Below are 13,306 nucleotides of genomic sequence, written 5' to 3'. Positions count from 1 at the left end.
GCAGCTCTCAGTCTGTATTAAACAATGCTTCTCAGCCAACTGGGCTTCCAGCCTCCACCCCACGGCTGCCCACCCCTTCCTCCTGGGAGGTCTTCAATTCAACATCCGCAAGGACCCAAGGGAATGGACAGGCCTGGAGCAATTCGGTCCAGCAGCTCCATAGAAGCAGGTGAGAGGAATCATAATTGCTCAGGTGGCTCCCGAGGTGTCAGCATGAAAGGGAGAAAGGAAACACTAGGCCATGGGTGACAGAGGGGTGCAGGAGGCATTTGCACTGGCTCTGCCTGCAGCATTAGAAACCTTATTTTTCCAGGCTACCGGGCATTCCCGTTTCCAGCCCCTACACTCAGAAGCACCTGCAAGCAGTCAGGACCCCAAACACAAACACACACACACACATGCACAATGTGCTTAGTTAAAAAAGAACATTAAAAAATTTTTATTGTGGTAATATACACATAAAATTTACCACCTTAACCATTTTTAAGTGCTTAGCTCACTAGTGCTAAGTACATTCACAATGCTGTGCGCCCAAGCTCCAGAACTCTCTTTATCTTGCAAAACTGAAACTCTATGTCCCTTAGAAAAACTCTCCATTTCCCCTGACCCCCAGCTTCTGGCAACCACCATTCCACCTTCTATAAACTTAACTCTCCTAGGCACTTCCTATGACTGGATTCACAGGATTTTTTGTGAGTTTCTGTGACTGGCTTACTTCACTCGGCATGATGTCCTCAAGGTTCATCCAAGGTGTAGAAGGTGTCAGAATGTCTTTCCTTTTCAAGGCTGAATAATAGTTCACTGTATGTATGGACCACATTTTGTTTATTCAATCACCCATTGATGGACACTTGGGTTGCTTCCACATTTTGGCTATTATGAATAATGCTGCTATGAACATAGGTATACAACTATCTCATTGAAACCCTGCTTTCAATTATTTGGGGTATATACCCAGGAGAGGAATTGCTGGATCATATGGTAATTCTATTTTTAATTTTTTGAGGAACTGCCATACTGTTTTCCATAGTGGCTGCACCATTTCACCTTCCCACCTAGAGCATGCAAGGGTTCCAGTCTCTCCACATTCTTGCCATTACTTGGTATTTTCTCTTCTGTTTTGTTTTTATAATAGCCATCCCAATGGGTGTGAAATGTTACAGAGAACATTTTAATGCAAAATAAGCTGTTAGGAGGTAGGAAAAGAAAAACAAGCCTCTCAGCAACATTGTCTGGCTGAGGGTTCATTTGTGCCTGCTGATGGCGGTTCTATCAAAGGGCTAACCCGCAAGCTTGGTCAACACTGATTTTGGGAACATTAACTGCCTTTGCAAAATAATGAAAGGCTATTCCTTCCAAACCAAGACCACCTGCAAGCACTTTCTCCACCCAGACAAGGAAGGAAAACAGCAGGAAAATGAATAAGCAATATAGGGAAAACTCCCATTGGTTATTTAACAAAACATCAGAATTTATACGTTCTATATAGTATTTATTCAAAACCACTTTCAAAGTAATGACCTTGGAAATTTAGCTGTATATTCCAAAGATGATGCTATTTAGAGCTCCTCTCTAGAAAAGGTTTTTAAATAATTTATTATTTGGAAAATTAGTCACATTAATTTATAGTCACACATAGACATGGTTCCCAAGGACTCCTGCTTGCTCCCCAGATTAACTCTGAGAGGATGATACCCGTAACTCCAGCACCACAATCCTCAGGGTGGTTTACACAAAACCCATGGCTGCAAAAGCCACTTCAAAGTGCCTTGAGCCATGGTGGCCTCTGGCCAGTGGGTGTGGGGACCAGAGACGGTGCCTGGAGGTCGCCAGCACTCCCTGGGGTGGGCAAATCCAGATCCAAAGCAAGAACCATGCCAAAGTCATCCCTTGCCCTCTGCGCCTGGTAGTGTAGGCAATCAGGGTTACTGAACAGGTATCACCTCGAATGTCCCATTATACATTTAATCATAGCTTGTAGAAGGAGCACATGTTCTCATACGGGTCAGCACACTACAGAGCACATTTTAACCCTCTGGGTGGGCAACTGATGAGTGACTGGGCATCTGTTTGGTGTGTGATGGTGGCAATGTGCATGTTCTGGGTTTGTTACGAACAGAAGGTTAGGGAGCTGTACTGCCTGGTAGCTGCGGCTGAGGCCACAGAACTTCCCCAGGTAGCTTTGGGATGTCACTGGGCCAGAAGCTTGCAGTACATGGGCAAAGAGATGCAACCAAAGACACTTTCTGGACTCAAAACCAAAGACTTAAACCAGATTTGACTCTTCTTACAGGGGCAGGCTGTCTTCAAGGTGAAGACAAAGTAAAGTGATTCCCTTCCACAACTTTACCTCTGAACTCAGACAAAAAGGAAGCTTGTAATTTGGGAAGTACTTTCCTTAAATCAATAAAGAAAATCCTTACAATTCAAAGCTGACATATTCATAGCAGCTCTAATAAAATTTTGGTAGTTTAATCTAATGGATTAAATTATCAAGAAACATGTCTATGTTCTATAGGGGGATTTTGGGATAAACACATAACACGTCTTTTTTTTTTATATTACTGATGTAAAGCAACCCGAGGCAAGCCACATTTTCTCAGAGAGATTTGAGACATGGCGGGGAAATGAAATAAGCACATCTATAGGGTGAGGGTTGAATTGTGTCCCCCGAAAAGATATGTTTGAGGTCTAACCCCTACTACCCATGAACGCCATCTTAATTTGGAAAGAAGGTCATGGTAGATGTAATCAGGTTAAGATGAGGTCACATCGGATCCAATGACTGGTGTCCTGAGCAAAATTTGGACACAAGAAGGATCTGTGAGAGTGGAGGAGAAACTAGAGAGAGGCATCTACAAGACGTGGACACCATGAGCTGCAGGCAACCGCCAGAGGTCAGGAAGAAGGAAGGAAGGATCCTCTCTACAGCCTTCAGAGAGAGCGTGGCCCTGCCCACACCTTGATTCCGGACTTCTGGTGTCCCAAACTGTGAGAATCAGTTTCTGTTGTTTTACGCCACCCAGTTTGTGGCCGTTTGTTGCTGCAGCCCTAGCAAACTAAAAGAACATTCTTGCTGCCTGCCTTCTGGCTTTGGTGTCTATCGTCCTCGGCCAAGCCCCTGCTCTCTCTGTCAGTCTGTAAGAGTGTCCAGCACAGTTGCCTATAAAGAATACTAGTGCTCTGTTTCCCATAGAACCTCCATGTGAATTTTCTGGGCATCTCTGACCACTTGCTGTTGTCCTGAGAGCACCCCATGGAGGGGGCTGTGCACAGCACACGCAGGGCTTCATGGACTTCCTCCCACAGGAAACTCCGGGTATCTGCTCCCCCAAATAGTGTGCTTAGGCCAGTTTAGAAACAACCTCAAACAGTTAGCTCTTTCCAGGGAGCCTTATATTTGGGGCAGGGGAGAGGCAGTAGATAAAGTTTCTTAGAAGTTTTAAAACTGATAACTAGCCTTTCAGTACTTTTATATTAGTCATAACAAGAGCAACAATAATAGCTAAGCCTTATTGTGCCCTTCCTTGGGGCCAGGCACTGTGAGAAGCTTCCCAAGCTCATGTGATCCTCACACCTCAGAGGTAGGTGCTCTCAGTTATCCCTGTTTTACTGGATGAGCAACCCGAGGCTCAGACAGGTGGCTCTGGTCTGATTTCCAAGCCTGAATTCCTAGCAAACTGCCCTCTTTGCTTTCCAATGGGAAGTGTCTTTCCTTCTCACACTTCCCTTACAGGCCAACTCCAGCTTTACCTGGTCACGAACACGGCGGCATCCACAGGGGGTGTATCGTCCTTCCCTCCTGGGACTTGGTTGTTGCCGAGGTACCGGGCTCCTCCGTACTCCTCGTTCTGCCAGTGACAGAAGCTCTCCAGGGACCGCTCACCATGGTGGCCAATGGACAACTTGGCCTAAGAGAAATCAGGAGGTGGGCAGTTAAAGAACCAAAGGCTCAGGACAGCCAGAGTCCATGCCCAGACCACAGTGTGGATGTTAAGGTGGAGACAGCAGCTCTCTGACATCACTTTGCCCAGATACAAACCCTATGCTACAGGGAGATGCAGAGACCCAGAGAGAAGCCACCAAGGCCTCACTGACAACTTCAGATGCAGACTATGTCATTAAAGACAAACACTCTGAACAGTGTGCCCAACCAAACCCTGGCCCTTCCTTCTCCTGTTCATGGCTTCATTCTGCCGGCAGCACTGTCAGGTGTGAGCACATTCAATCAAAAGACCAGAAAATGATGCTACAGTTAATCCAAATTTGGCCTGAAATTTGGGTACAGGTCCAGAAAGGTATCTGCGGTTCCCGACCTCACCGTCTAGGCTTTGCACACATGAGACATGCAGGAAGTGAAGGAGGGATGCACACAGGTCCACTGCTCGGGGTTCCCTTGAGATTCTACACAATTATGTACACACCGTGCTTCCAGTAATGGTACCTGCCCTCCTCTCACCATGTATCCCTAGCCCCCCGGCCCACCAGGTATTGTTCCCACCTGCAAAGACAGGGAGGGCAGAAAAGACAGGCAACCTCCTCCTTAGCACTCAACAGCAACAGAAAGCTTCAAGACCAGTTACATTCTCTGTGTGCACGAGGAGGTGCTGATGGGGACTTACAGGACGTTGTCGTAGCAAGACGAGCTTGGTAACTTGAACATTAACTTTAATTCCGAGGCTGTGGTGCTGAAACATATTGTACACCTGTCAGGAGAGAAAAAAGAAGTAATACGTAATATAAAAATTTTTTAAAAACCAGTGGCATCCTGGTTGGGATCCTGGAACAAAGAAAAGATATTAGGTAAAAACTAAGTACATCTGAATAAATTATGGACTTCAGTGAATAATGCATCAACACTGGTCCATTGGTTATGACATACCATGTTAATGTAAAATATTAATAATAGGGGAAATTATGTACGGGAACTCTCTGTACCACCTGTTCAATTTTTCTATAAATCTAAAACATAAAATATAAATGAATAAAATATAAATGTAGTTAAAATTAAACCACAAAACATAAATTCTATTAATTAAAAATGAACAGAAAACAGCTTGTACTCTTCCAGCACAAAAGAACAATCTAAACAAATAATAATTATATGAAATCAAATTTCTGTGTTCATAGATAAAGTCTTATTGGAACAAAAAGATATATATATGTGAGAAATATAACCCAGATTTTATTTAAAAGGCTTGAGACTAAAAAAAAAAATCCCATAAATATGAATTCCCCTAAATATCTATATGATAAAAAAAACTCTGGAACCACACACACATGTGCACCCAAACATATAACACAAAGCTAAGCTGGAAATAAGTTTTTTTTTTGAAGTATAGGATGGAGATTCTAAACAAAAGGAAAAAGGTTGTTAGATGACTTGCACAAAACTCAAAACGCCCATTTTGGGCTCTCATGCCGGAAGCTGAAGGGGACCTTTACGAAAGGAAGGGGGTGGTCCCTGCCTGTGAGCCCCGCCTGGTGCCAGCTTGTGTCATTTCCAACCTCATCACAAGCCATCAATGTTGGTATCGCTACCACCCTCAGCTCATCAAAATAAAGCCACCTTTTCAAACCCCACAACCAGTCAGCAATGATCCCAATTCAAAAGCAGGCTTCCCCAGCCAGAAAGACCTTATTCCTTCTTTATTCCCCAAAGTCCTCATTCTAACCAAAGTGTGTCACAGCGATAAAGCTATAGTAACAGAAAAGGATATGTCTCTCTTGGTTTTGTACTTCTCATAGGTAGAAATTAATTATAAGGACTTCAAAATCAAGAAATCAGATGAAAGTGTTTCAAGCAGAGGAATGATAGGAAACCTCAAATAAGGCACAGGAATTAAAGTTGACATGGACGCAAGCAAGCCTATTGGATTTGAGGATTCCGGGGTGATGGTGACTCTCCTGAGCTCCTTTTACGTAATACGGAGAAAGCAGGAGGCAGCGTGGTACCATAGGGCAGGTGACAAAGGTGAGACTGTAGATATGCAGAGAATGGGAATGAGAATCTTTTGAACTTTTTTTTAAATTGAGGAAATACTTTGTTTCAGTCTGCCCTGGTTTTTTATTTTGTTCCAGCTTTATTGAAACATGACTGATATGTAACATTGTATTAATTTCAGGAGTAGAACATAACTTGATATATGTATATGTATATATTGCAAAATAATCACAATTTTATTAGTGAATATCTATCACCTCACATGGTTTTTTCTTGTGATGAGAACTTCTGAGATCTACTCTTAGTATCTTTCAAATATAACATACAGTGGTATTAACTATAGTCAGCATGTTACACAGTACATTCCCAGAACTTATTTATTTTATAACTGAAAGTTTGTACCTTTTGTCCCCTTCATCCATGCTGCCCACCCCCTACCCCACCTCTGGCAACCACCAATCTATCTACGAGTTCAGTCTTTTTAAATCCACCTGGTGAGATCATCCCATATTGTTTTCCTCTATCTGACTTATTTCACTTCATTTTGAATATTCTCCTTGGCTTTTTCTGATAGACATAATCTAGAAGGGAGAATCTTCCAGCAGGGGCATTAAAACTTTCTCCAGTTGGTGCTGGGTCCTCCGGCATACCAGCAGCGGCATCAAAGCAATGCCCACAGCAGAGAGTGTAGCCACAGTTGATTCAGGCCACGTGAAGCTGGATGCAGCATCTGGCATACGTCAGAAGCCAGACTCACACACTGTTCGAGCATCTGTGTGACAAAGGAATTAGCTGTGTCATTGCTTGGATTTTACTCTGAAAACTATTATTAACGCAAAACAAAATCTTTGTGCAATGTCATATTCTTCCCCACAAGGCAAAACAGGACATAGTCAGTTGTTCTACTCTCACTTTATCCCCCCTGCAAATTTTCTTTCCTCAAGGACAGTCCTTTTTTGACACAGGCCCATCCGTGGGCCAGCTCTGAAGGCACGTCTTAATTACCTATCCTCAAGCCTGGCAGAAGAAGGGGAAAGGCACAAAACTTTTTTCCTTGTGTTTATATTTTGAGAACCACCCAATGGCTGTAATTCAATCTTTTTCCAGAAACATTCAGCATTAGGATTGGGTCCAAACTGGGAAACCTCAATTCAAAATATGAAAATCAGGACAAGGAAAACTTAAAAGTTATGAGGGATAAAACTCAAGTCAAACAGGATTTCAAGGTGCAACCTAAACATGGCTGGTAATGTCAACACCAGCCAAAGACATTGAAGAATATTACTGTACATTTGAAGAAGTAATGCAGTAAAGTAATCCTCATGGGTACTCTGACAGGCCACATGAAAGAGGCACACAGAACCTGTGTGGAATGGCACAAGTTTCAGGAAGACCCAACTAGAGGAACAAACTCCCGTGTCAGAATCTAGCATCTTCTCCTTGCTGGGCTGATGACAGTTCTGTACATTCTATACACCGCTGCCTGCAGGGCCCAGCTGCTTTCTTTGGAGCAAATGCACAAAAAAAGATGTGAGATGGAGGGGGAGAAAGAGCTTCATGCTTTTGGGGTTGCTCTTGTTTAATGGGTATAGTGTTTCAGTTCTGTAAGATGGTAAAGTTCTAGAGATTGGATGCACGACACTGTGATTTTATTTAATGCCATTGAACTGTATGCTTAAACATGGCTAAGGCAGTCAACTTTGTTATTATTATTATTTTTTTTAAAGCTTCATGCTCTAACAATGTTCTCTAGCAAGCTCAAGGGAAGGCACTGCCCCCCTGATGTGTAACCAGGGAGCTCACATCCAGGAGAGCGGGCGCAGAGGCCTGACCACCGCCACACGCCTCGTCACCTGCTGTGAGCTGTACCACGCTCCCACAGGGCTCGGCAGAGCACAGGGCGGACGCAAAGGATCTCCCTGGAGGCCCACGGCCAAGCCAGGCAAGCCAGACGCAAATCTGATGACAGCCACGAAACACAAAGCAGCAGGCCTCAGCGACATGTAACAAAGTCTCCGTCTTTTTTTCCCATGGAAATTCATGCTCAGGAGAAGTCCTGGAGGTGGCGGCCATATGATGTTTAGGGAGACACCTGGTTTGGGCAGGGAACAGCATGGCCAATCGTCTGGAAATTCTGTCTCCAGCATCCAGCTCCAGCTGCGCCCTGGCAAGGGTTCAGAGTCCTAGCTGCATTTGTCACATTTCCTTGGCAGCCTGGGGGCTGAGCCTGCCGCCACCAGCCTCACACCGAGGCTCTCCTGGCTTGGGGGACTTGGGGACACGGTCAGAGAGGGGCAGACAGGGACCAGAGAAGGAGCAGGTGGCGGGGATGCAAGGGGAGGAGCTGTTCTCAATTCCAGGCTGGGTTTTCACAGGAACACCACCTACCTGCAAGACTCAGAGCCTGCCCAGGGCCGGACTGGGACCACAGGTGACGCCCATGTCACATGTGAACAGACCCCCACACAGAAGGGGCTGTGTTTCTAGCACAGTGCCTCTGTGTGGGGCCCCGGAAGTGGCAGCACCAACACTGCTCAGGCACTTTTGGAAATGCAGTCCAGAGCCCACCCCAGAATCACTGAATCAGAGATGCTGGGCTGGGCCCGGCCATCTGCATTCAACAAGCCCCCAGCAGCTTCACATGGGTGGCTGCTGGGGTGTGAGAAGCCGCGAGTCCTCTCACACTGTGACAGCTTCTCTGGTCACCATGTAGAGAGTGTGTTGACTGTTTCACATGGTAATTGAGTAAAATTGAAGTCATTCTTCCTCCAAACAGAACTTGCCTGGAATGTCTCAGGTTTTCATTCCACTCCATGGTTGTTAAGGAAGCTAAAAACAACCAAAATTCTGTCAAGTGGTCCCATTTTCCAATTTGGCTGCCCAAGCCCGGGGTTTCTAGTGTCAACACCACCTGTTTCCGTCTGCAATTTGTTCTTTAAAATATTCCTGCTCCTGCGTCACCACCACCCCCAACCAAAGAGAAACATAAAAGGCACAATAGCACATTTGGAAAACCTACAAAAGCCGAGACCGGGGCACTTCTCCGTGGCTTGCTGCCGGCTGGAGGACCCATCAAGGTCTCCCTGCGCATTTACCTGTGCAGGTGAGTGGCTTGCTGGGGATGCAGAGCCCAGAGCAGGACTCCATTTTGCTGGGTAAGTGCCAGGCATAGGTATCTTTTAAAACACAAATCATTACATAGCACTCTTCTCAAACCCGTCAAGAGGCTTTGCAGTGCATGTGAAGCAAAGCTCATTCTCCATGCCCTGGTGTACCAGTCAGCAAGATCAGCTGGCGGGCACACCTCTCACCATGCCCCCGCTCTCCCCCATTGTCTACCAGTAATGAACAATCTGTGCCTCCCAAGTGCCGGAGTGACCCCACTGGCTGGCTCCTAAATACCTTCCCCGCTAAGTGGAATGTCACTCCTCACAGAGCTGTCCCTTGCTATCACCTCATCTTTGCCTAGCAGTTTATAAAATTTTGTGTACAAACTTTACTGATGTTGGTCCCATCCCATAAGTTCTATGAGCATGGGATATGTCGTGGTCCCTACTCTATCCTCAGTCCCTACAAGAGTCCCTAGCACACACTAGGAGCCCAGCAAATACAGCTGAATGCAATTAGTGAGTGAACCTTTTTATTTCATTTTTAATTGTGGTAAAATATAGATAACATAACATCTTAACCATTTTGCAGGATACAGTTTAACAGTGCCATATACCCTCGCATTACTGTGCAACCGTCACCACCATCCATCCACAGAACATTTTTTTTCTTGCAAAGCAGAACCTCTGGAGCCATCAAAAAACAGCTCCCCACTCTCCCCTCCCCGCCAGCCCCTGGCAAACACCATTCCACTCTATGTTTCTGTGAATGCGGCTACTCCACCAGGCACCTCATATAAGTGGAATCAGACAGTACTTGTCCTTTGTGTTTGGTTTATTTCACTCAGCATAATATTCCCAAGGTTTATCCAAGCTGTAACGTGTGTTAGAAGTTCCTCTCTTTTTAAGATCGTATAACTTTCCATTGGGTGCATACATATAGACCCTATTTTGTGTATCCATTCATCCTTCAATGGAACTTGGGTTGCTTCCTCCTTGTGGCTATTGTGAATAGGGCTGCCATGAACATGGGTGGACAAACATCTCTCAGAGACCCTGCCCTCAATTCATTTGTGTATGCACCCACAAGTGGAACTGTGGGGTCATCTGGCATATATGTGATCCTCTTTCATACTTTAGCCTGTATAGTGGCTAGAAATTTTGCTGGAATTTTCTTTTTTTTTCTTTTTTGCCTAAATAGCATCTACTGCTATTTTCGCTGGGGAAAATTTCCCTACTGGGTGAGCTCTGGAGGAAGGCAGACACCCTCATCCCACTATAGAAACCAGAGAGGGCAGCTGCCCTGCTGGGGCTTGCCATAGCAGCACGGAGCAGGGCTGTTTCTAGACACCCGTCTAGGCCTTTGACTCCTGAGGAGGGGCAGGGGCAGTGGGGAGATGTTCCCAGAACCCCGAAGCAGCAGCCGGACGCCTGCAGAGTGAGAGCAGCCCATGCTCCTGACTGCCTTTGACTTCGCTCTCTTTTGCTGCCTGACCCCAGGATTCCTCCAGATTTTGAGCCTGGTGCCCAGCCTTCCTCTTGCTTCTGAGCACCTCTCTATACACCTCCAAAAACATGTTTCCTTTTCTGTCTTAGCCCAGGTTCCATTTCTGTTGCTTATAACCAAAACCTCTGACTGACACAAGAACCCAGCTCATTGCTATGTGGTTTAGAGCACTTCTTCCTTCTGTTTGAAGATGACACCGCTCTGCACGATGCCAGGCTTTTGAGGTACCTCTTCCCCACTCCGCAGCCCCTCAACAATGACCAGAGGGGCATGGCTCTCACCACACCACTTCTCTAACCCTGGAGTCTGACCTGTCAGGGCTCAGACATAAAGAAACTTGGAGCAGCCAGAAAGGCTCTCTGTACTGCTCCTTATCACGCTTGTTTTATCTGCTCCATCTTGACCTTGTCCTCCTTGAAGGACAAGAAGTGAGCTGAGAGGGCCTGAAGGGGCCTGCCCACCGACAGTGGGCTGTGTGGAGATGTCAACATGCAATTACATTTATGTAGAAACATTTTCTACCAGAGAATAATACACCATATCTGTGTGCTATGCTTGGAATACAGAAAGCGTTTCAAAAGTAACTTTATCAAGCATTTTTTTTTTAAGCCAATGTTTTCACAACTTCAACACTAAATCCTTTGCAAAGGATTCATATATGGCACAGTCACTCATTTATGAGTTCAGAGACTCCACAAATATTTCTTGATCATCTACACAGGTATTAAGCACTGGGTAAATAATGGTGAAGGTATAGACAGAGTCCTGACATAATGAACATACAGATGGTAGAAAGACAAATAATAAGCAGGATAAGTTTCTTAATAAGTCGTGTTAAATATGAATATGAAATTTGTCATTTTACACATTTTTAAGTGTATGGCTTAGTAGCATTAAGTACACTCATATTGTTGTGCAGAAATTATCACCATCTATCTACAGAACTTTTCCATTTCTCCCAGGAGAAACTCTATACACATTAAACTCTATCGCCCCATTCCCCCCTCACCCCAGCCCCTGGCAATCGCCATTCTCATTTCTATCTCCATAAATTTGACTACTCCAGGTACTTCATGTAAGAAGAATAATATAGTATTTGTACTTTTGAGACTGGCTTATTATACTTAGTTTAGTGTCATTAAGGTTCATCCATGTTGTAGCAGAGGTCAGAACTCCCTTCCTTTTTAAGGTTGAATGGTATTCCATTGTGTGTGTGTGTGTGTGTGTACACATATCCTATTTTGTTTATCCATTCAACTGTCAACAGACACTTAGGGTGCTTCCTCCTTTGGCTATAAATAATGCTGCCATGAGCATGGGTGTACAAACATCTTTGCACGACCAAAATTTCATTTCTTTTGGGTATATACTCTGAAGTAGAATTGCTGAGTACTATGGTAATTCTATCTTCTTTTGAAGAACCACCCTCCTGCAGAGGCTGCATCATTTTATAGTCCCACTAACACTGCACAAAGGCTTCCATTTCTACACATCCTCACCAACACTTGTTATCTTACTTTTTTTCTTTTTACTAATAGCATCCCAAAGGGAATGAAGGGGTATCTAATTGTGGTTTTGATTTGCATTTCCCTAATGATCAGTGCTGCTGGATATCTTTTCATGGGCTTATTGGCCATTGATGTATCTTCCTTAGAGAAATGTCTATGTAAGTTCTTTGCATATTTTTTAATCAGGTTGGCTTTTTTGTTGTTGTTAAGTTTTAGGGTTTCTCTATATATTCTGGATATTATCAGAAACATAATTTGCAAGTATTTTATCCCAATCAGTGCATGGCCTTTTTACTCTGTTGATAGTGGCCTTTGATGCACAAAGGTTTTTGCATTTGATGAAGTCCAATTTTTCTATTTCTTCCTTGCCTGTGTCTTTGGTATTATATCCAAGAAACCATTGCCAAGACCAACATCATGAAGCTTTTCCCCCCTAAAACTTCTGGGGGTTTTATAGTTTTAGCTATTATGTTCAGGTCTTTGATCCATTTTGAATTAACTTTGTATATAGTATTAGGTAAGGGTCCAATTTCACTCATTTACATGTGGTTATCCAGTTTTCCCAACACCATCTGTTGAAAAGACTGCGACTTCCTCACTGAATGATCTTGTCAACCTTGTTGCAAATTATTTGACAATATATGTGAGGTTTTATTTCTGGGCTCTTTATTCTATTCCACTGGTCTATATGCTTGTCTGTGTGCCAGTACCATAGTGTTTTGATTACTATATTTTTGTAGTAAATTTTGAAATCTGGAAGTGTGAACTTGAATATTATTTTGGCTATTCAGAGTCTCTTAAGATTCTATGAGAACTGTAAGATGGATTTCTCTATTTCTGCAAAGGAAAATATTGTGATTTTGCTAGAGATTCCATTGATTCTATAGCTAGAGTGTAGTAGTACTGACATCATCATAATAAGTCTTCCAATAATGAATATGGCTGTCTTTCCATTCAGTTACATCTTAAATTTTTTTCACCAATGTTTTATAGTTTTTACTGTACAAGTCTTTTACCTCTTTTATTAATGACTATGTATTTTATTTTTTTGATGCTACTATAAATGGAATGGTTTTAATTTCCTTTTTGGATTATTCATTGTTAAGTAGACAAATGCAACTGATTTGTATGTGGTGATTTTGCAACCTACTTTGCTGAATTATTTCATAAGCTCTAAATTTGGTGGTGGGGTGGGTTTTAGGGTTTTGTACATATAAGATCATGTCATCTGTGAACACAG

General features: G+C 43.8%; 1 protein-coding gene across 6 annotated transcripts in view; it reads right to left on the bottom strand.

Moving 5' to 3' along the window:
- Positions 1-13,306, bottom strand: part of ADAMTS17 (ADAM metallopeptidase with thrombospondin type 1 motif 17) — a 317,548-nt gene that overhangs the window by 238,695 nt on the left and 65,547 nt on the right. For all 6 annotated transcript variants that reach the window (XM_057494727.1, XM_036878662.2, XM_036878663.2 and 3 more), the window contains exons 5-6: positions 4,623-4,706; positions 3,754-3,911 (exon numbers count right to left, since the gene is read on the bottom strand). In XM_057494727.1, the coding sequence (XP_057350710.1) occupies positions 3,754-3,911; positions 4,623-4,706 (242 nt within the window). The remainder of the gene's footprint in view (positions 1-3,753; positions 3,912-4,622; positions 4,707-13,306) is intronic.

Source organism: Manis pentadactyla, chromosome 18 (assembly GCF_030020395.1).
Source record: "Manis pentadactyla isolate mManPen7 chromosome 18, mManPen7.hap1, whole genome shotgun sequence".
In the NCBI taxonomy this organism is placed as follows: Eukaryota; Metazoa; Chordata; class Mammalia; order Pholidota; family Manidae; genus Manis; species Manis pentadactyla.
Note: the sequence above shows the minus strand (reverse complement) of the source record. Positions and strands in the feature narration are given on the sequence as shown.